The sequence below is a fragment of the Apteryx rowi genome, unplaced genomic scaffold (genome assembly GCF_003343035.1).
Source record: "Apteryx rowi isolate R43461 unplaced genomic scaffold, aptRow1 scaffold_8, whole genome shotgun sequence".
In the NCBI taxonomy this organism is placed as follows: domain Eukaryota; kingdom Metazoa; phylum Chordata; class Aves; order Apterygiformes; family Apterygidae; genus Apteryx; species Apteryx rowi.
Window position 1 is genome coordinate 4,242,836 of NW_020451093.1, and position 25,246 is coordinate 4,268,081.

Here is a 25,246-nt window from a genome sequence, read left to right on the forward strand (position 1 = left end):
TTTGAATATTAAGCCTTAAACAGAGGAAAAACATCATATGGATCTTAAACAAATATTATCCTTCTTATGAATATTAAAGGTATCATGACTTAATTAGTATTTATGTGCCTTACCTTTGATTCCATCAGATTTATGCTTCTAAAATTCTACAAACTTTCTGATATAACTTGTGTGATCTCTATCCACTTAACTTGTCTGTACTTTGACAAGTAAAGTATGGGATTTTAATTCTAGGAACCCCATGTTTCCAAAGGATATGAAATACTTCGGTGAAAAATATTTTTGCTATCAAATCCATTCAGATTAGAACATATTCATGTAAAAGATGCCAAACCTGCTGGCCAAGAATTTTATTCAACACACTTTTATGTATAACCATAATTTGATCAATTTGATTTTTATACAATACATTGCAAAATACAAAGAAAAGATTGTATTATCATGGCACGGGTCAACAGATACGCAAATATATCATTTGTTTCTTTTATATCTCTTTCAAGTCATACAGAAGGTTTGGGTTTTTTTACTATCTTTGTAAATATATATTAAGAATGTCATTCAGTTTTCAATCCATGAAGTTTATGAACTTCACTGTATGTTTGACTCAAACAACACTAGGTTTAATCACAAAATTAGAAAACCTGTTGATTCTCTGAAACCCTAGCAAAGACCCAGGTCAGTATAGTACTTATTTTATTGGAAGAAAAAATACATTATACAAATATTTACATGACTGCTAAAGAGCAATTAATGAGCTTTTTTCCATTAACTTTTTGTCTGTACTTATTCTAGGTACCATGTTATTTGCTAAAACACACTAAAACATTACACTAATGAACATTTACATTAATATGTTTTAATTGTATCTCAAAAGGCAGTTAATGCTTCTACATTGGTTATCTCAAGACTAATATTTTCTAAACATAATTAAAATGCCATAATAAATTCTCTCCTTCAGGAAAAGCTTCCATGAGAAGTATAATCATAAAGGGCATGTTATTTCATTAGAAAAGCATTTTATAAAATAATCCTTTTCAGACAATACATCTTTATAAACTTTCTATGCTACACATTTACTGAGCTGAAAAAATTAACAGAGTAATTGTGGGTATGGTTATGGTTTGTGGTCTGATTTTACATTCCTACTATCTGACCTTATAATTAATTACAGCCTTTCCACAGTCACTTCCATTCCTCAAAGGGCAAATTCAAAAGTGAAAACCTGATAGTATATATTCTTGTACTACAAAAACAACAACCATCAGTCCAGCCACACTAGAATTACCCACCCACATCCTCTGGTAACAATTCCCTGAATAAATATGTACCAGTGAATTTTTAGACCTACCACAGTTGTACCAGACTAATATCATGTTCTTATTATGTAGCCTATCACAATTAATTATGTGAGAAATGAAAAGTAACTGTCTTGTTTAGATTTTGTAAGCCAGTGTGTACAAGTGTATCTTTATAATCATCTTGAGAAACTGAGACTTATGAAGAGAGAAATAATGGGGAATACTGTAAAGTTTACTTAATATTAAACAATTTAACATAGAAATGTAAACAAGGCTGATTCGCCTCTTGCTGTAACAAATCGAGTGTATCACATTCAAATTAACTTGACACAGATCCGTATCTTGGTATATACATTATCCTGATGACTTCAGGAAGAATACTGGACAGGAATTACAGATAAACTTCTGCATGGATCTAAACCCCCATCCCAAGCAAAATTCAGTCCTGTATTTATTTATAGTATAAAAACATGCATAAAAAATTAATCTACTTCATACCCATTGGCAGGATCAACAACAATTCCTCTCGGATGGGACATGTCTCCCTCTAACAAAGTTTTTCGACTCTGAGTGGCTTTTTCCAACCTGGCTACAGTGATTGTTTTCCTGCGGCCATCATTTGTCCAATAAAGATTATTTCCAATCCAATCCACTGCTATGCCTTCTACATTATCGAGGTCTGTTTAAAAATAAAAATAAAAGGAGACAGTAAGAAAAGACTAGGGTTATGTTTGCGTTCTAACACTATTCTTTAGTGTCAACAATGGACAATATAAGGCAAGTATAGCTAAATTAAATTATTTTCTTGAATTGAAATTATATATGCTGGAATACGATGGTAAAATTTGCTGTGTTTGTCAGAATTTGTCTTTGCTGAAAACACCCTACAATAGATAAAGACTGATCATAAAACTTGTATATTAAGCTGTAGGTCTTCCTATGCTAACTATAGCTGGCACTGGGCAAATCACCATTGAACAAAATCTTACTTAATTTTAACCCTAAATAATAGTATTACCCGAGTCAAGAATAGCTTCCAAGATCTGCTCTCAGTACCATATCACAGCACTGTCTCTAAATTATCTTGTTTTCACCCAAATCTCAAATATAATTCCTATTTAAAAATAAGCAAAATATACATTCAATAAGCATTTGCTCCATGTCCCTTGACACTGCAAAACACACAAGCAAGTATATCACAACAGTTTGAGTTATTCTCCATGCCTTAGTATAAGAGCAAACAATTAACACTGTAAGCAGCATACAAGCAAAGAGCAATACTCCTACTGGATGTGCCAACAGGTTCATGAGTCCACCAAGCACCAAAATGGGCCAACAACGTTCATTCGATACAACACAGGCATTGCCACACCTGAGAAGTGAAACAACGCTCTGAACAGCCAAGTCTCCAAGCTTGCCCGATATGCCACAGTGTTAACTGAGCTCTGCCTTTTTCTGCATGCTCACAAATTTTTAAATTCACAGCACTGGATTTCTAAAGATTTTTCCATCCTTCTTCATCACATCCTTCCTCTTTCTTCCAGGAAGATCTGTTAAGTCCCAGTGTGTAGGGTGGGGGCATGGAGAATTTCCGCTCATTCCCGATGTTTATAATGTTGTCGAGGCTGACAACACTACCAGATTTTAGGCATCATCCTTTACCATGCTGCTGATCTTACACCAGTCTTCTGGCATGGTCCCCCTGGTGCCGGACCATCCAAGCTTTCGGGACATGATGTCAGTTAACCACCTTTTTGAGGTCGCTCTCCTGCACCTGCAAACACACTCCAGCCGCCCAAGCACCCGCAGTCTGTTACTCTCTTCTTCCCAGGCCTTCCACGGAGCATCTCGCTCACAGTATCGGAGCCATCGCTCCACACAGGCCTCCATCACCCGGCACCGAAGTCCTCCTTCATTGCACGTGACAGCGGCTGTGAGGGGTGCAGGCACCCAACTCCCTGGAGCTCTGCTCTCCTGAGCCAAAAGCTGCGCGGTTTGCTCCGGCTTCCCCGCACTGCCACAGCCTCCGCAGGGGCAGCGGCTCCAGCCCCCCCATGCTCCTGCTGCGTGCTCACACCGCTCCCGCAAGTCTGCTTCATCACAGGGACTGGGGCTGCCCCAAAGTCCTGAGGTTCCCTGTCTCGCGGTTTCGGGATCCTCCTCCGTGGCAGTCGTTTGAAGCTCGCTCACCGCTCCCGTGGCCAGCTCCTGACCGAGGGTGCCTGCCGCGCTGAGCACTTGCCAACGCCTCTGTCAGCCAGCCGTTTCGCGCCCATTGCCGTAACACCCCAGCTATCCCTTCACGGCCACCCCATCTCCTCCACAGCTCCCGGCCTAATTTCCCTGGATCCTGTAGGTGTAGGCACGGCTCCTCCTGGAGTCTCAGAATCGCTTGTTACCCCAGCTCCGGGCCACAACAGGCCCCGGTGCTGCCCGCGACCTCCCTCTCCCCCATTACTGTCCTGGGCAAGCAGCCTCAAATAGCCAAACTTGAGCCAATTTCCTGCCAACTAACACAAGTGTCTGCTCCCAGGAACACACAAACACTAACCCTTCCCTCTCCCCAATGTCAACTTTATTTACTTTCGCCGCGGGTTACGCCCGCTCCGTCCAAATCCCTGCGGCACAGGAGGCGCTGCGCCTGACCCCTTCTTTCAGCACCCAGTGCTTAACCACTGCCCGCCGCGCTGCTCCCCAGCGCCCCGGCCGCGGGCTGGGTGCCCCGCCGTGGTGTCCCCCCGCCGGGGCTTTCCCTGCCGCCCGCGGCTTGCTTTGCGCCGGCACCGCGCTCCCCTGCCCAGCCACACTTCAGCCACGCCATGGTTTCCCCTCCGCCTCAGGGCCGGCTGGAACCGGCTCCAACCGGCTCTGACCGGTCCTGACCGGCCCCGGGCAGCTGGCGGCCGCCCCGCCCTGGCAAAATGCCTGTTGGTGGAGTTGAACCCGTGGCGTCCGAGCCACACGCGGATTCCCCTTCACCTCTACCTTTCCTTCGTACTCGCCCCAATTCTTTCCTAAAGGTAAGGAAACTTTATGTGCTCTAATATCCTCTGCCAGGTCAAATTTCAGGTGCAAATTATCCTTTTATCATTACATTGTTTGATACAGTATCGTAGTTAGCAGAGTTTGTGCTCCAAAGGTTATCCAATACAGCCTTCAGGTACATTTATGTTTTTAATACTGTTGGAAAGTTTTCTCTCTGCAACCAAATCACCTGGCATCTTAATTCATGACAGTGGCTCTGAACTCAAGTCCTTGGGGAAAAAGCACTACTTTCTCAGTAACTGGAGAAGTCTGTGCCAGAGCCAGCACAAGAACCTGGATATATCAAAAGGATGATAATTATCCCTCATTCTTATTTGCATCACCTCCTCGCTTCTGTCTTTGATTTGGGTGTTATTTTTTTCTCTCTCCATTTTCCAATGAAATAACTTAATCGTGCATCTCTTACTTATTTTTCCTGGATCTTTCCTTTTTTATTAAAAAAAAAATCAGATAACAATGTAATGGCTTCAGCTTTTGTGTTCCTATTAAGTCTGGGCCTAAGAATTTGCAAGACCCATTTGAATTGTGATGCCTCCCTCTGCTTCCATAACAAGGAAGGTCAGTGAGGCTGAAGAGTTAAGAAACAAAAAAAGAAGTCCTCATTACTCTGATGCTGCTTGAAAATGTGGGCTGTATTACTTGTTTGTAAGATACACAGTACTACTAAGGTACAATTTCAGTGACGGGAATCATCAAGATCTGAAAAAGGAATGTAAATTACTTTTTCTGTTCACATTTATGCAGGTTATGCTGTCTAGACTCAAACTTTAACGGGTTATTTCTTTCTCAGTAGTGCTAGCATCACTTTCTAATCAAGAGTAAAGTCTCTTGAAAGGTTTTGTCAGAACAAACATGATACAGAGAGATTTATATCACAGTGTAACATCAAAAATTCATTAATGTATTGTAATTTCTAAAGAAATGCTGATGTGACAAAAATCACTGATCCTGCTTAAATTCTGCTTATGCCAGATATGCATGTAAAAATAGGCTAAATTGAATGCAACTGTTTACTATTTGAATCATGCTGACACAAATATCATGTAATTTAACTGTCAGTTTTCTTGCCAACAATTTCACAATATCTCCTGCAGTTCTAGTTTGGGACATTTCAAAATGTCCATTTTAATCGTTTACTGCAACAGCATTGTGCCATGGCACTGTATTGTCTCAAACTTCAGTCAAATTTCAGTACAGAAGATGGCTCCCTGTAATACAATCAGTAAGTACTAATGGAAAGGCCTTACTTCTTAAAATTTGTAATTTCAGCACACCGAAATATTTTTTTGCAGTATATCAGCCATGTTTTCCTTGGGACAAACTTTTCACCAGTAATACTTTCTAGACCCAAACACCTTTACTGGCTATGGCACTAATAATCTATCTATCTTGCTCCCTAAAAGAAACCAGCAAAATTGTTCATGATGGATTGGAATGTAAAGCTCTCTTACTGAGTCATAATATACATAACTTATTTAGTGCAGAACAGAAAAATTTCAGCTTACTACAACCCATAGATAACATATGGTATGTCATCAGCAATACACAAAGATAAAATATGACAGTTTTACCCAATAAGTGAAATACTGGGCTTTTTATACACTTGGATGCAATAACAGCATCTGTAAAAGGTGCTGTTACAATCTCAATAGCATTGAGCATCATAACATGATAAATTACTTTGTGGCCTTTTTGTTGAACTATGTTTTACAGTGGTTTATAAAACCACCATATTCCCTACCAAGTTAATAGAACTATAATGTCTGCCATTGCAAAATGTTTCATTTTTTCCTAGATTTTATAACTATTTCCTTTAAAGAAAAAAGCATAGCAAAATGGATTTAATATATAAGGTTGAAATATACTAAAATTATGATACAGACTCACATAGTATACCAAAACTCAAAAATGACAAGAATCCATGACGTCTATAATCCACCCTATTGAGACAGGTGTTTCAGTACGTACATTTTCACTTTTTATAACAGAAAATTAAAAGCAACTCAGGTCACTAATGAAAGTCATAGCTTGACAGCTAATTAGTATTTTTAAAACTGCTTTTTCCCTTACAAATATCATCTCTCTGGGCACAATGGCAGTGGGTAAACAGCATAACTTAACAGAAATATACAGATGAGATAATTCATTTTTACCATAAAAGGAAGGAAATTTTTGTCACTATTATAGAATTTTCCAGGTTGATGGACACTGTTTTATTTGTTGTTTCTCAATTCCTTTGCTAGGTTGCTTTAAAAAGGCAGCGTCAGCAGCTTTTAAATTCAAATTTAAATTCAAATTTGAAGTTGTCTTCTTTGGGAGATCAATACAAGGAAAAGGACTAAACAGACCCTCAGTGTTTGGCTCAGCTACTGGATAGGCAAGAACAAAAGGATGAGGAGTTTCCTGCAATCAAACATGGGCTGTGCAGCTCATGGCCAGCAATGAATTTGTTGGATGCAGATGTCAACAGCTGGTTTTATCACACTGGATTAACAGCTTCCAGTAAAACCCTGAACTGTGTCATAACTAAGGTCAGTAAATCTATGCAGTAACACTTTTGTCCTTTCTTATACATGACAAGCTTTTGAGGCTTTCCACACTGGGGATATTTCCATAAAATATGTTCACTTTGAACCATCATAAAGTATGAACTGTACAAGTAACAACAGCAAAACTAAATATTAGATTGGAATGCTAGATACCTAGCATTCAGGAGGTAAAAATCATCTAGATTTTTAATCAACTAAAAATTACAAGCATATTGATCCAAGTCTTTTCAATTTCTTATAATATCTACTGTATCTGAGCTACTGCGCTTTGCATAATAATTTTGGAATATCTAACCATCTAAACCAAATACAATCTGGAGTCAAAAAATCAAATGGTAATTAGATATTAAGTATGTCACAAAACTTTAAAATAAGGAAACATCTACACCAGAATCTTATAAAGTGTAAATTCTAAGTTATGATTTAGGATTCACCTTTATGTAACTATCCAAAAGCTTTAAATGCATTCCTGAATTTTTTAGGCTTCACAGCAAGTAGTAAACAAGAGCAAAATAGCGGCCATTCCAGTTAAGCAAAATTTTTTGATTCCAGTGGGTCAGAATTTCTAACATGAAGCACTTTCTATATAAAAAGAATGAGGAATGACAGTGAATAAAATGCCATTTGATAAGAAAAATTAACACTTGTAATTCTGAAAATCCTACCAGGATTTTACAATCAACAGTAATATGTGACATCCATGTATGCTGAATATAGAGATTATTAAAAAGATTGATCATATCTCTAAAGGCAATGATTTGCCTTTAAAATGGTTTTAAAGATATTAGAAATTATAAGCATGGAATGTAGTATGTTACAGAACTGCATAGCTCCATCGATGTTAGTTAAATCTTGCCTAAAATGCTAGATTAATATGAGAACAGCTGAAAAAAAATAGTTCTTCCATATACCAGCAGCTATACAGATTCTAAAAATATTTACAAACTTACGTTGATTTTGTTTGAACAAGAAGTTAGCCATTGCCCAACTTTGCTAATATTTACAAGTGAGTAATAGACAACTTCTTAGGTTCAGTGACCCTAAACAACACGAAGGAGACAAAGAAATGTAAAAAACAGAGTTCCTGTTTATGTTACTCCAACTGAGCAATTTTTAAATCCCTTTAAATTTTTCAGATTTGTTTCATTTTAAATTTAAAAATGGATTTCAAGTGTAATTTGAAACCTTAATTATAGCAACTTTTGTTACTGGTAAAATTAAACTACTATTGCAGTTGTACTGCCAACTTTTGGATAGGCCTTGCTATGGGCTGTCAAATAGTTACCCATACTACACAACAGTTTATTACCAGAAGCGAAGAAGAAGAAATCACAGCTGAAACTATATGAGAAATCAAACTGCAGCAGTGTAAGGTGCTCAGCACTCTCAATTCAGAGTCAACAGCTTCTAGGATCAGGCTCTCGTGTAGGCAGACTGTAATTATCGGAGCTGTAGTGTTGTTTGAGCTAGCATATCTGTTCTTACAAAATGTGATAGTCACAAAAAATGACAACTTCTAATCTGAGAAGTGACACCTACCACAGATAGAGCTCCTTAGCAGCATGCTGTTCAGAGCAAATATTAAACCACCTCCTGACACACCTGTTTTTCTCTAGTAGCCTTCCACGAAGGACCGATTTAATCTATTCCTGCTGAGTTCTTGAGAGCTGACAAGAATAAAAGCTGAGGTGGTATGGCTGGAGGCCATATTAATTTTTTAAATCATGAAAAATACATTAACAAGTGTTCTTTAAATGTACTTTAAAGTTATGAAACTATACCAAGTTGAATGTACAGAATGTAAGCTCCTGGGGAAGAAGTGAGGGGAGATACACAGTGAAATTTTATTTTTCTTTTTAAGTATTATGACACTAATAATAGATCACAGATGAACCATAATTCACTTGGTGATGCTCTGGCATTTTGCTATATTGTATTTATAAAATGCAGAAATTATGGTTAGACATTATTTAGAAGAGTATCTTCCATGTGATGATTTGATATGCAAAGTTTATTCATGTCTGCATGTTTGATTAGACTAACTTCAACCTCTCAGATACCTTTCAGCAAGGGTGCTGCTTGGTACTACCTTACAATGTATAAATTTACATGCCGTCCACGCTTTCTATATGCGGCATTTGGATTACTTTGATTTAAAATGAAATTTGTGTTGTTTAATAAAGGAAGGTCAGCAATGAAAGTTCTTTGATATATATTACCCATTTCCATGTTCACAGTGAACTGAAAAATTACCAAGCAGACAGCAGAGAGTTCCGTATTTGCTCAGAGAGCTGCCCTTTATTAGGCAATCACCAAGATACGGTAAAAAGCCATCCATTCCCTGAAGCTACCACTGAAGGGACTGTTGTGCAGACTCTGAGGTCTGTGAAGAGACAAAATATCAAAACATCCCCATATCACTGCAAACTGGAGATACTGTCTCTGGGATGGTTGGATTGAAATATGGGAATGAGTATTATGAATGACAGCGAATGAAAATCCCTGTCTCAAAGCAATGGTATTATTTCAGTTACTTTTATTACCTCGAGCTTGAATTTACAAATAAACAGATTGAGCTCTCTGAAGGCCAAGACAGATATTCATACTGCTTTTCTCTTGAGTACTAGAAAATAATTACTGTAAAAGAGATTTCAGCTGAGGCAGTGGCTATCTCCTGCTGAAGCAGTCTTTCATGAAAAGGATTCATGAAAAGAAGAAGAAGGATGGGCTGACAGACTGGAGGTTTAATCATTGAAAACAGTATTTAGTATCAAAAGATGTGAATCTAGACCAGAAAGATTCTGTGAAGTGTGGTGGGAGAGAAAGAAACTAGTGAACTGCTGTTATTTTTCCCACTGCTATAATATATGGGACAAACTTGTTAATTCAGGGTTCCCAAGAATGTTCGGGTCTTCCTCTTGCTTCCACCAATACAAGGGAAAATGCATCAGTACAGACAAAGCTAAATTGCCTACATTTTCTTTTTTTCTAATGAATTTGCAAGTGATGGCACAACAGGAAGTCTCATTCTGCAAAACTACTTGAATAAGCTCCAGAATCCACACTGTGATATGGTTTGGAGTAAAGAAGCCTCATTACATCAACAAGGATATGGGATGGCTCAATGAATGATTACCAAGAACTACATTATGGATCCATTGTATGTAACTCACTGAAAGAATTCAGTGGAGAGGTAGGGTAGAGACTAAATGGGCAATGTAAAAATTCACAACAGAGCAACTTAACCTAACTTACTATTTCTGGACTCAGGAAATAAAAACAGGGAGTTGTAAGAAAAGAAGTATTTCCAACTCTGCACAGGGTCTAGTTTGGGTGTGTTTTCAAAGGGATATTTAAGTAAAATTATCTGTAGAGATAAGTTCAGCTTCCCCTTAGTGAGATTCTCTGGTTGTCACTATTAGTTAACATTGCCTACCATCTTTGAGGATTGTTTCTCGCTCTGTGCCATCAATTTTCTGTCGTCCAATTAGGAAACTGGTGGTATCAGCAAAGTAAATGTAATTGGTCTCAGCATGGAAGTCCAGAGCACGAGGATTGACTAAATTTTCTATTGGGATCATGTATTCATCAGATACTCTGGTATTCAGGTCCATTCCCCGTATTATTCCTGGGCGTCCCTTTCCATAAAAAAGAAACAGTTCATTCTTTGGTCCTGCAAAAGAAAGATTATAAATATAAACAACTGATGCTGCCTAATCTTCTTTTACAGTGCATAATGTCACTGTTTAATTAACTGGAACAATTAGTAGGGGAGCAGGAGTGTTATTCAATACCAAAAATTAAACTCTCAAATATTCTGAAGGTAACTAAACTAAAGAAATCTAGCTAATTACATTACCTTAATTAAAATACAAACTACTTCAGTGAGCTACTTATATCTAATTATTTTTTTCTATCAAATTTCATACTGAAAAGAAATGCTAGACTGTAGAATAACTGTGCATCTACTGTGAAATGGACATATATACCATTGTAGGCATTTAATTTTACAATTCATTAGGATCTCTTAGGGTAATGAGAATGTGACTGAAGTAATCATTAAATCAAACAAGACTGTAAACTTCAGCAAATTCAAAACACTAATTTTTTCACCTGAAGTTTCTCAGAAACAAACAAGACAGAAGACTACATTAAATTTCTTTCAAATGGGAAGGAATAGAATGAATCAGCACACACTGTTCTTTCAAACTCAGACACAAAACATGAATACCAATATTTCTTATTTCTCAGCAGTTTTTTACAATTTAGCTAAGTAGGTTAATTACAAATAAGTTTAGTAAGGTGATTTCCTTTCCTTAAAGATACTTAAAAATATCCTTAGATACTTCATATTATGAACATACCTCTTAAAATTCTCCTGTAGACACGAAAATATCCTTTCCCCAAAGCCTCTGAACTGTTTGTTGTTTTTGGAGTTGTTGGTGAAAACCATGAGAAGTTTGAATGAGGTCAAATGTATCTACTTACCAGCATTGACCAAAGTAACTAATGGCATGCCCTTCATCTAAACTAAATCATTCTTTGTTCAAGAAACCAGACAAAAACAGGCCTTTCCCAAAACCTTCAGGACTGTCCCTTTGGCTGCAGGTGACCAACAGACTGTGTTTTTCTTGTAGTGCTAGGTATAATTACAGTTACTCAAATCAAGATTTCCTTTTGCAAACTATTACAAGGAAAAACCTTGCTCATGTTATTCACATGAAGGGTCTGCTTCTGAGCTGAAAGTTGACTGTATGGGTAGAAATTAATGGCGACGGGAACTATTTAGCAGCATTTCAGTACATATGTACTATGAGAATGCACAGTTTATAAGGAAAGAATAAGACTGTTAAACTGAAAACTTCTGATGGTTTTTAGAATTCTTTAAAGAGCATCCCAGGTTTAATTTGTCAATTATATAAACTGAGTCCAATCAAATAATTTTAAGGGAATAAAAGCAGTATATAAACAAAGTGTCAGATACATGATGCAAGCAAATTTTACCTGAAAACAGCCCGTGTTATTTCTATTGTTATTGATATTGTTTTTAAATAAGACCTGAAATACTATCAGCTGGCAAACTCTCTGATTTTAACAACATACTTTTGCATGACCTGCCATCACTTCCCAAGATGAAGCCAGTCCTGCAGCGACAAGTCCGTGTTTTGTAGTTGCTGCTGAGCAGACAGATGTGCGAGCATCCCCCTGGCATTCCATACGGGTCCACTTCACATGCATGGCTTCTGACTACAACAAGTGAAAAACAGCGTGATTGAAACCCATTTAAGGCAAAGTAATTATATGCATCAGTTTGTGGAGGGTTACAAAAAAAAAGTGAATTTGTATCACAATAAATCTTTCCCAAGAATATAACTGTAAAAGAAGATTTTTTTTTTTTTAGATGATGCTCAAAGTTGACAAATACATGAATCTGAAGCACTATCTTGTGGCTGTCAAGCCATATCCCACAGTGGTGTATGCAATCCTCTCTTTTTGAATAAGCTTTTACATAGGCATTTGCCAGGCAGCACTCCCTCAGGCTAACTGACTCACTGACTCTCCTCTCCCCCCTTTTTTTTAAGAGAACAGAGCGAATCTGATGCCAACCCAGTTCACTAATCATTCAACACCATTAGACAACACCATTTTGGGGCAGACACCTATGCAGAAACTGCAGAATAGCAAGAGCCTTGTAGCCTCTTTCCTATATTTGAACAGTAGGGACATAAATCCAACTGCAGAATCCAAAGGATTCCTTTCCCTTGACATCATATTTTCAAATGCACAGTTCTAAATTAGCAGACTAATACATCAAATTCATTTAAAAAAAAAAAAAACCCTCTTAAACTAAGTCTGATCAGAGCGCAACATCTATCCTGCATTTATTAGACTGGCTCACAATAAGCCAATGGTATTTTAGCTCAAAACACTATTTTTTCTCTTCTGTTCCCCTTCCCTCAAGCTTTTTAGTTGTTTTTAAACAAGTAATCCAGTGGTTTAAGGTCGATATTGTTAAAGGTATACAGAAACTTTACCAAGCTGAGACAGCCATTACAGCAAATCTTGAAAGCAACAAACACATTCATTCAAAACGAAGTAACTAGCAGAGCGAAACAAGGGCAAGAGGAGGTAGAGTAATCACAAAGGATGCAATAAAAGATACACTGTAATCATGTCCCTCCTGTACTCAAGGTCTCTGACTCCCTCAGGGGTACAGGAGGTCAGCCTGTAGCAAGGAGAGAGTCCTTACAGCGTTCTTCTGGCACTCACATCTGCAAACCAGTGCCCTGGGCTATACGATGAAAATTATTTCATCCAATCTACATCAATTTAGAGCTTGCTACCACTTCAGAAACTTTTCTAAAAGCAGTCAGTCTGTTTAATAACATTGATGTTGATCCCCAGAACTGATATGTTAGCTTTTATGTCCAAGCATGGCAAGGATTCTAGTATTTATTGCTATCAGTCATATCGAAAACCCCTCATTGATAAAATGTAATTGCAAACATTTTAGATCTTGTAATCTTTGCACAAAGTTCCTACAAATCATACTGCTCTTCTGGATGCAGAAAGAATGCAATTAGACCCATGATTAGAGTTATACAGGACTATGGATCAAGGAATTTGCTATTTTATGAAAAATTCTGAGATTATAGAAGGTTTTCATTCTAGACTAAAATGAATATTTCTTTCACTAAAGGGAAAAAATTAATTATGCAAGTTGAGGAAAACTGTAAAGCAATTTCCCATCTCACCAGTAGCTGGGCTGGCAGTTAGGCAGGCTAGCTACCCAAATCTCCATGCTTTTTTGGCAGCCCCAAAGGCAGGGGCAGGAAGCTCAGCTCCCTCAGGGTTTGCCGTCCATCTGAAAAGCTCTCTGGAGGCCCTGGGAAACCAGGAATCTGAGAGGTCTGAGACCAAACCAGGCGGGCAACACTAGACATCTAACAACTTTAAAGAGTGTTAAATTCTCTAAGGATGTCCGTGTGGAGTCCAAGACCTTGCAAACCAGGGCCCTTCAGCAGTTCTCCAAACCGCGTGCTCAGGAGCCAGTTCTGTGAGGAGCTTAGTGAAGCAGGAGAACGGGCAGTCGGGCACACGGAGAACTACAAGGCAAAGGATGCCATCCAGAGCTGCTGCAGTGACCCGCTTTCACTGCACCTTCTGACGGGACATTCTGGAAGAATATTTTTGACCACATATCCACCTCTTTGCTGGTTTTCTGTTTCTTAGAAAGAGGAATTTTGATCCTACCTGCTGTTTGAGTTCTTTTCTGGTATACACGGATCTCTTTAGCATTTTCGAGTTTAGTAAGAGACTGAACATCAGTGCCATTGTATCTGTTTATTTGTAAAATGCTGAAGTTATCTGAATTAACTGCATATAAGTAGTTTTCAAATACTGCTATACCACAGAGATGCCTAACCTGGAAAAGAGAAAAAGAATAATTATTTTAGCTATTTTAGCTATTTCTGTTTTTTAGAAACATCAAATAATAATGCAAAATGTACATGCTAAACCATACAGAATAATTTCTGCATAAAGTGATATATATTTGTAAAATTAAATGAAAACTACACTACAAGTATAGCTCACATTCTTGTAATCATCAGTTTATGGTAAAAAAGAGTTTTGTACAAGAAAAAGAAAATTTAAAATATTAAGCTTTCCAAATTCATTTATCCTCTGAATTTCCCAGTTTTCTGTCTCTAAAATTATAAACTCTGGCATACTGTGCTCAGTGAATATATTAGTATTAACTAATATTAATTAGCTCTCAGCTATGCTTGTGTTCCTTTTGTGTTGTGTCTTTGAATATGTTTGGGGTCATACAGTACTGGCAGGTATGTTTCTCACGAAGTGAATTCTAAAATTACATTAATCGGAGATGTGCATGGGTACATGCATTAAAAATTACCCATAGTTAGTTAACCAATCACAGCTCAAACATGAAGGGTTCAATGATAGAGGTTGCAAGTGATCTATAGATTTAGAAAATGCAAAATATCTCATTAAGCAATTTGAAAACTGAATAAATTAAAGAGAATTTGTTGGTAGGTGCTCCATAAGCTGAGTGTCTTATTAATCAATAAATTATTCATGACAAAGTATTTACTCAGCCCATTTACTCTGACTCAGACATACCTCACAAAAAAAAAGGGGGTGGGGGGATCCTGTTGTGCATCAAAATCCCAGTCCTTTCCAGAAATTACCCCTGGTTGGCCAAATCCTTGCCTCTGTACTCTGCCCTTACCCAGTAAAAACTAACTGAATCAACAGAAGTGTTTGATTAAGACCTAACAGAAATTCAGTCCAATTATAGTAATGCCAGACAGGGAAAAGAAAACAGCCTTGAAAATTATCATGCATCTGTACCAAATTTTTGAATTCTCTGCATTAAATCCTCTTTCTTCCCTGTTTCCATTTGCACACATTTTAAAACTTCATTATTTAAAACTTCATATACTTCATTATTTAACTCCCATCACAGCTTTTCTATATTCACACTATTATGTGACTCTTTTTACAATGCATTTTATAATGTTTTTATTTATGCATTTTTGCAGTAGTTTTAACTCCTTATGCAGCTTCCCAATTATCTTATATATGAATGGAAATGTTGTCCTTTGAAAGGCACTCCAAGCTATCAATCATAAAAGCTTTTATCATTTGAAAAGTATGTCTTTTGATTTGCTTGGGTTTATGAAATAAACTTTTACCCCTAAAACTTCTTGCGAATAGTTTTCTGGTTTGCTATTTCCTTGGACTAACTACGAGTAGCATGGAGGAACTAAGTCAAATTCAATCCTGGCAAATGCAAGCACAAAACCCAGTGAAATCGCCGATTTTTCATTTGACTGGAAAGACAATCAATACGCTTCTCCTTCTGTGATAGCAGTGACCAACTTAAAAGCCTAACTTTTTTATACTCATCACCCTTTCAGTTCATCTATATTGAAAGAAACATCTTTCTCCCTTCTTAGCTAGTTTAGAGAACAAAGAAACTCTCTGAACTTAAGAATCCTCTTTAAATTTAAGATTTAATTAGGAATCCTCTTTTGTATTCAAATTTCAGATAAGAGAAGGAACAAACATCTCTCACACAAGTATGTACAACTCAGATCAAGCCTGTTAAACTGTTAGTTTCTTTTCTAAGTATCTGTTTCCAAAATGTCGCCTGAAAAAAAAGTTTACAAGACCTGCCATTCCAGAACAACTGGTTAAAGACTGTGGCTAGATCATTTTAGAGTAAGAAAGGCAGCATTTCACTAAAAATAGAAAGACTTGGTGTTTGCTGTTTAGTCAGCCGGTCTGGATTGTTTGTTGTCACTATTTCTACATATTTTTAAATGATAGTGATTTTAACCAGTTGTCTGTCAGGTAAACAGTGATTTCTTGGAAGTGAGTAAAGAATAACAGCAGAAAAGATGTAGTATTTATTCTATCTATTTATTCATTCTTCCATATCCTATTTAACGTCAGGCAGAACCAGATTTACATGCAAACTCTGTGAGGCAGAGTAGCAACCAGGAACAATTCTTTGCTATTTTTCCCTAGGTTTCCAGCCAGCCTTTCAACAGCTGTGGAACCTTTCCTTTCCATACTACCTATTACCCCACTCTCCAAGCTAAAACAATGGATCAATGCATTCCTGCTCACAGACTTGCAGGTCAGTCTCAAGGTTTATATTTATATTTATATTTATGACTTGGATCAACTGGGAAGAACACAATTGCCATCAACATAAATATGATTTGAGTGAATCTAGATTGGTCTGAACAGGTGAACACCTTTTGTTATTTCTTTTCTCCCTGATAGTCTCTTCTTCCTGAAATGGCAATAGTGTCTTCTTGTCATTAATAATTTATCCCCCTTGTATTACCCCATATTTCCCCTCCAGAAGTCTCTTACAATGGAAACTGTGACTTACATGATGTATTGTTAAAGAGCCACTGCATGGAAACTTGTCTATAGGTTGCAAAATGGGCTAAGTTGCAAATAAAACAAAACGTGCAGCTGAATCTTTTAATGTCTAACTTACTTGAACCAAAAAGAAAAGATTCTGAACATTACTGTAACCGCTAGCATTATGTAGGTTCATTTATTGATATCACTACTTTTTATTGCATTTGCAAATCAATACCTACTTGTCTGCCTTTCATTACTGTATGCCTCTTTCTTCCTTCATAGTCAACAACTTCCAGATTATCCAGATATATGTCAACCCAGTACACGTATTTATTGACGAGGTCTAGTGCAAGAGCAGTTGGTTGTTCAATTTTAGAATCTACTATCCATGTCCTGTTCATTCCATCCATGTCACATCTCTCAACCTTGGCAACATTCCCATAGTCTGTAAAGAAAAGCTTTCTGTTGAAAGAAAATAAAATGCTGTTAAGTTTCAAAGTGTGTGAGCATAATGGAAAGCTCCTGGACGCACTGTGCAAAGCAAGTTTTCACTTTTCTTCATTTCAGGGGCTACTTCTATTAATAACACATATAATACTCATAATCATATAACTGATTAACTAAAAATTTCACCAAATCTTCTAACAGCTTTACAATTACATTGAATTTTCTTTCAAGTGGAACATACAGAAGTTTTCAATACATTTCACTGTGCCACAGATATACCCTTCAGCTAATACTTATTCTGTTTTTTTAAATGGATATTATTTATATGTACAGACACTATATTAGAATCTCAAACATCTCTATAAGTCTACTACCTCTAAAAATAACAAGATAGTTACAAATATCAAGGAGTGGCAAAACCACAAAGCAGTTACATGCTTTAGAAAACAATTAATTACATACAACGTTCAACAAAAACAAGTCAGCAATACTGTCAGATTAAAAGAAAAGAAGCATTTCTAAAGTAGTTGCTTTGGTCTGTACTGCATTTGTATCCAGGCTTGGAAAGAAGTTCATGGCAGGACAATCAGCTGTGAGAAAGCTTTAGTGTGTTTCCACAAATCCTGTGAGTCATTTCATCAAAGAATAATGGAAAATTATCAAAGACTTAAAATTGCTACTAAAGCTTCTCAACTTGATATTTGATTAGCATTCACTGGGTTTAATATGCACAAATCAGTTTTGATTAACCTGACAGTACTTTTACAGGATTATCTATTCGTGAGACTAAATTACATTTGCGAGCAGAAGACCACCTTGCCATGACTTTAACGTGTTGTAAAGAATAATCCTGTTCCAGACTGAATGTTACTAAACTACCTTGAGAATCAGGATTTCATTTTCCAAATTAAGTGAATTATCTACTAGTTATTACCACTAATGGATCAACAACATATAAACCTTGTGATATGTTTATATTAAATCATAGTAATTTGTAGCCTTGTAACCTCTCATAAAAAGTCAACACTTGCATGCTTTAGCCTGGAAGAAATACAGAGTTGCTAAATCACCAAATGAGACCCATAACCTTTATTATTAATACCTTAACATAAATGAGAATACATTTTAAATGTAGTTAAAGTCTTTCATTTGCAAAATACGTACATTTAAAAAATCACAAAGTATCTAAAGCACTAGAATTATCTATAGTATAAATACAGCAGCTGTCAAATGCTAAAATGAGTTGATCACAGAATCATAAAAGCAGGGCTCGAAGAGAATTTGAAAGGTCATGTAGTCCATCACCAAGCCATAAGGCAGAATAAACTTTACCTATATCATTCCTGAGGGATAACTCCATTCCTGACAGGGATTTCTATTTGTCAAAATCATTGTGAATTCCTGCCTTGTCCTTCATTGTAATTCTTTATTCCAGCTGTACTTTAAGAACATTTTAAAAAACACTTACTTAACATTCAGGTCCATATAAATCAAAATGTGCATCTTACAGACGATGTGAAAAGTAAAAATTATGCCTGCAAAATGAATGTTTTATTTGGAAAGGAAACCCATCTATCTATCTGTCTGTCTGTCTATCTATCTATCTATATTTTAATCAGCAAGACCAACACCTATTAAATTTAAAATAACACTTGTTAAAACATTACATGCAGTCTAGCTGACAATCTGCATTTCTGGGGATCTGATTTAGATTATTTAATGGGACTTTGTATCTCAAGATTCAGTTACTCAAATCAAAGCTCAATTTGCAATCACGAAGCCGTAATTAGTGCTGGTGTGATTAGACACGTGCACATCTATATCTATCTATCTATCATCTCTCTCTCTCTCTCTCTCATCTCTAGCTACACAGCAACTATACAGACCTGGAGCAACTGACTCTGCTTGCTTGCTTAGTGCACAGTATTCTTGTAGAAGACTGTGTGGTATCACATAGGGTTCTATGTGAAATCACAAAACAAACTATTAAACAAGTTGGAGATAACAATTCTTTGCCTTTTACAACCTATAATTGTCTTTGGAGATCAGGAGAAAATAAAAATGTGGCTATGTCAATAAGATAAATAGATACAACAAAGGATATCTAATTTTAGTAGCGTCTCCAGCTTTCAGTGTTAGAGGGGTCATTTCTGCATTTCCTGAATGCCTGTTTTATATTAACAACAATTGTGGTAAGGAAGCTAACCTTACTTCAGATGTAAATAATATAATTTTCATTTAAAAGATAATTTCTCTTGGAGATTGGCAATTACAGAACTTTATATCCATCATTTAATGTAGAGAAGACAGTACTGAGTAAGTACTGAAAATTAAATTTCAAAATTAAATGCTTCACCTTGCAATCTTGAAATGCAATTCTGCAGTTTTCTAGAACAAGGTTTAAATCAGAATTTTATTACTAACACATGAAACTGATCCACAATTACATTGTCTTCCCTTTGCTTTGGGAGTTCTCAAGGATACATTTTAGTAGTATTTCTTTCTGCTTAAGACTAATTTCCATGCTTACAAATGGTGCTGGATTTGCCCATCCATTTTCAGTAGTGGGTGGTGAAATCTTTTACCAATTCACAGAGCAATTTCAGCATGAATACTGACAAGATACGGCTCCCTGCACATCCGAAACAGCATCCATTAGTACTGACCTTGAGGGACCAGCTCCAACAACGACAGGGAAAACTGTGTCCATTACAGCTTTTATTTCCTGAGACTACCAATGAGGATACTAATTGGGGCAGCTATAAAATAGTTAAAATTTTGGCACTAAATTGAATTTTATTAAGGCATGTTAACCTTTGAAAGCTGCAGACTCTTCCATGCATAGAAACTCTGAATATTTTCCTAGCTCTTTGAAATAGTACAAAAAACATGTTCCGCCTGTTGCTAATTAAGACCAAAAACGGCTAACTTCAAGTCCAGGTGTTTTGCAGGCATCATATACTACCCTTTTTTCAAACTTGTCAAATTCTATCATAAAAGTACTGAGTTGCTTTGTCCCAGTGCTCTTTCCAGAAGGCTCTTCCAGAATGGTTTGTTCTAACAGTTATGAATCTTCTAATAAACTAAACAAAATTTCTTCAAGGCTAAATTATACTTACTGGCTTCTGCAAAACACTGTTCTTTGGCCTAAACAGTTCTCTCTCACCTGCCTTCTCCTCCAGGTGTATTTCTAGATGGCAATCAAGTTTTTGCACTGTCTAGCTAACAGCTAGAAATAAGCAAACAAAGTCAGTCTTTCTTATGCCATGAAACAGGCTCTTTACATTGACCTTCTCTGCAGTCACTCCAATTTTAGGTCATGTTATTGAACAAGCATGGTCAGCACTGGATGCGCTGTTCCAGAAAAGCGCTCACTGGTGTCTGTACAATGGCACTGTAACTTCCCCACATCTACTGCAAATTGATCCATCACAGGACAGCATTTGCTATTTTCACAGCTCTGTTACACTGCTGATTTACAGTCATCTATTCTAGCTAATACATACATCCTCCTCCCTCTGCTGATTTCCCAAGTTTTAGCTGACTTTCCTATCACAAGTCTCCAGTCCATGAAATGCAACCAATTTCATAACTAACAGCATAGTTTTTAAAACTCCTCCACATCTAAGCACCAAAGTCTCCATAACATTTCAAAATATCCTCAACTGATAAACCCACCAACTACAAACTGCAATAAAGTAATTAACCAAAAAAAACTAATCCAGAAGAAGAACAACTTCATCACTAGGGGAAAGTCACATTGAACTTCCCAGTTCCTGTTCTCCTACCATTAGTCACTGATTAATCTTTCCTTCACTATCAGGGCCCCAAAACTAACAAAGAGGGCCTCAAAAAGCCCTCAGCTTTTCCATCACTGTTTTTTACTTCCTTGTATTTTCCAAGCTTTCAATCACAACATTAATAACCCACCTATTTCATTAGCCTTGAAGAAAATATGTTCTCCTTTTAAAGCTACATTTGGCCTTTTGGATGAATGCATTGTCTTAATTTCTTACGTACCTAAAAAGCCATATACTTTATAGCACAATCAAACAATTTTGGGTGGCAAATTTGACAATTCTGCTACTTTTTGGATAAAAAATATGTTTGGAACAATGCCATATGAAAAAATGGTGTCATGAAACAGTTTTCATTTTCATCCTGACACATACAACTATGCTTCAGAGTTGAGTGTATTCATGTGCCATTATTATTATTTTTTATTCTTTATTTTCCTCCTCAATCTTTCATTACCATTTGTAATAGGAAAGAGGTACACTTGTAACCATGTCCAGTAGCTCATCCATTCAGCTGCCAGGCCACAGACTCTAAATTGTTCCCTAGATAACTCAGCAAGCCAGCCTATTTCTGGTTCTTATTGCTCCTTTAATTCCCTAGTTGGCTCTTAAACCTCAAGTGCTCTTTCAATGGACCTGTAGAAGAAGTACGTGTTATTGTTCAATAACCTAAATCCCCTACAAGGAGAAGCAAGAAGCAGTTGCTGGCATGCCCAGACAGGACAGAAGTGCAGAAAATAAACCATCATAAGCCTGATAGTATATAGCTGTTCAAGACAAAATGACAGTGCGGGAACTAAATGGACTTGGACACCAAAACACGTTAATCACAAGTATATACAAATTACACACCCTCCCCGCTCCGCGGGCGGAGGACACAGCCCAGAAGAAAAGCCAGAGGGTCAGCAGAGTGGTGCCAGTCCACAGGCTCCCCGGGCTCTCCCCGTCTCTCTTTTGGGGTACTCCAAGTGTCTCCCCACTCTCCCCGAGTCACTCCAGACACTCTCGATTTTAGGGTTGGACAGAGAACAGCCAGGTCTCGACTGGATATTCACTGCTGGGTATTCAAACTCACGCAGCACCCACCAGGCACTCACAGCCTGCTCACCTCGAAAGGTCTCGGCATCCCCGCACTTTCACACTGCCTGAGAGGCTGCTTTTGCGCAAGGCTCTACTACTCTTACATCTAAGCTGCTCCCTTATCCTACAGGGTCAACTGAAGTTCACATGTTAAAGCTACTCTCAGCCAGGCCAAATCCATGCCACCCGCCACAGAGCAGTCAAATGTCAATGCTGTGGAAAAACTGCATTTTGCTGCCTCATATATCCTTTTCTTTCTTCCTCTAGTCTTCTGTTATCAGCGATAAGGAAGTGTTTGTGTAAGCACTACTTAGTAGGAAAAGGATGAAGATTACAAATAAACTGACATTTAAAGGACAGCACCTTCTCCATAAGCTGAAGAACAACAAAGAATGAATGTTCTTCTGAAGTAATTACAGGTCCATTGCTTCAGTCTCAGCAAGATGGGAATTGCTGAGCAGATTTTGAAGGAGAGAACAACAAAGAGCTTGGCAGTTCATGGGGCAGAGTCAATTGCAATGTAGTTTTGGCACCGGTAAATTAATATATTATATATAGAAAGAAGGCTGGTTTCTTAGACAGAGTTACTGCAGTGGACCAGATCTATCTAGATTAAAGTAAAATATTTGATAGTACACCTCAACAGGAGTAAGAGTGGAAAGAACAGTATTTAATTTCCAGAAATTACACTGAAAGGATCATTATCAAGACAGAAAGCTACTAATGATATTCCATTGATCTTGGGAGAAATCTTACTTAATGAAAAAACACTCACTGTATGCCCTGGGATGTATGAGTGACACCAAATTAGAGGTTTTTTTCTAATATAGAAGAGGAATAATGATGGTGTAGGAAAAACTCTGGACTGGAGTAACAGAAATAGGATGAAATTTAATAAAATAAAAATTCATGTCTTTAAAAACTACTAGTAAGATCTGTCAAGATTTAAGTGGATTTCTGGGTTCAGTAATTGTCTCTTCCATCTGCATCTAAAGCAAAAGAAATCAGCCACACTCAGACTTAACACATTTTTGGTGGTAACTGAGCCAGGACCCTTAGTGTACCAGCAAAGTCTTAGGTACTTGAACGGTACTGCTTCCCTGCTATGGTAATCTACAGATTGTCATAATCCGTGTAGTTCTTAATGAATAAAAAAATCTATGATCCCCCTCCTCCTTTTTTTTTTCCCTATTAAAACTAGCACATCCAGAGGAAGCAAGGGCTACCTAGAGCGGTGAGCTCTCCTTTGTGGACTCTGCAAGCTTCCCGGCCCAGCTGCCTTTCCTCACCTTGCTCAATGCTCTTGTAACTCAAAACACTGTCTCTGAAATCTGAACTAGACTCAAACGAGAATCAGCCTGCACCGTATGTGCCGTACACACGCATGTATGTGTGTACATGCATATACATGTCCTTACACACATGTGCCACGTATATGGACCCGTCACGCATCTATGTACGTAGAAACCTCAGGGACCTAATCCTTAACAGCGCCATGCTCCTCCTGCAAAATCTCTTGACACCTATGGGAGCTGCTCAGTTTCTCAGGCAAATGACAATGAGTTATTTAAGGCTGCAAGTTTGAAAAAAATAAGCTAATACATATTTCAGTTTTGATTAAAATGTATTGTTTACAGTATGTATTTATTTACTGATAGTGAACAAGTGACAGTAATGACACTGGAAATTAACTTCATCACAACATTCATGAACTATATTAAAATATTAGCTGAATTGTAAAAATGGCCAAATACTGTTTCCTCTACTGGTATCACAATATTAACTTCTGTATTCCATGTAGCAAAACATGAAACCTTCACTTTGCAACATCTATTTTTCTTGCTTTTCAAAGCAGTTTTTAAAAAGGGCATGAGAAGACATGGAAGAAGCAAACCAGAAAACCCCAAACCAGCACAGGAGAACTCCATAACCAAATCTTTAAGCTATTATGCTAGAAACCTGGGTTTTGAATGACTCTAATATACTACTACTTAAATAACAAAATTTGGGATATGGAAATTAAAGAATCATGCTATTTCTGCAGTGTTCTGGAGTACCACGGAAGTAAATATAGGCTGTTGCACACGCTTCCTTCAGCACACTGAAATGTGCACTTTCAGGGATGTTACATAGTTGATGGAATATGATAACTCAGAACTGTAATTTATTACAATGTTTCCATTATATGCTCCACTTTTGTTTTAGCTTTTCAAAACAAAATCCTGCATAGAGTTTTTGAAGTTTGATCCTTCCCACTTTTTTGGAAAAAGAACCCTGCATTTTCATTTGTAAAGGAATGGCAACCAAATATATATAAAATCAAGTTTTAATAATGCTTTAAGGAGCCTTAAAAAGTTTCGTCTGCTCTTTATCACCAAAATGAGCTTTCTCTGCAGTAAGGTAACTGCAAATGGTTCCTCAACAGACCGATCTACCATTCCTGGCTGCAGAATAATACGTAAGAGCAAGATGTACAACTAACTTTCTCTTGTGATATCTTTACACGGTTTCAATTTCCGGTTACAAGGCCTACTTCCTCAAACTTACATAGGTACCAAACTCCTATCAGCTCTGCCATATTCTCTTTCTTGCTCCACATAGGAGTATGTGTGAATTTCTGTACATACTAAAAAATGCACTTCTTGAATGTAATACCAATAAATCAAACACCCACATAAATGAAAATTCAGCTCACAGCTTTTGCTAGAGGATAAAAATTAAAAGAAAATTGTGTTACATTCATTGCCATCATAATAGTTAAATCTATTTTTTTCCATCAACAATGAGATTAAAACTATGAGACATAATCTTGAAAAACTGCGTCCCTTAGCTTATATCAAATTTATCCTTGCTTAATATGCTATTCTATCTAAATACAATTCAATATCCTTTAATTAGAGCAATGTAATTAGCTTGAGTAATTTTGTGCAGTGACAGTGCATTTTCAATGTCCTTCTCTTTCTTCTAAATAAAAGGATGCTGTCTGAATTTTCAAAATTTATTTCCAGTATAAAATTTTAGGAACTCAATCAAATTTTACTTTCTAGGTCTATATTAATGTTTATTCATAAACATATGCAAGGTGTTAATAAATGTTATTGTTCATTGCAGGATACATTAC

The 25,246-nt window shown here is 37.1% G+C and overlaps 1 protein-coding gene across 1 annotated transcript in view; it reads right to left on the reverse strand.

Moving 5' to 3' along the window:
- Positions 1-25,246, reverse strand: part of LRP1B (LDL receptor related protein 1B) — a 572,531-nt gene that overhangs the window by 290,410 nt on the left and 256,875 nt on the right. Inside the window, exons 8-12 of the mRNA XM_026088976.1 lie at positions 17,041-17,263; positions 14,147-14,318; positions 11,996-12,139; positions 10,329-10,565; positions 1,797-1,977 (exon numbers count right to left, since the gene is read on the reverse strand). Coding sequence (XP_025944761.1) covers positions 1,797-1,977; positions 10,329-10,565; positions 11,996-12,139; positions 14,147-14,318; positions 17,041-17,263 — 957 coding nt within the window. The remainder of the gene's footprint in view (positions 1-1,796; positions 1,978-10,328; positions 10,566-11,995; positions 12,140-14,146; positions 14,319-17,040; positions 17,264-25,246) is intronic.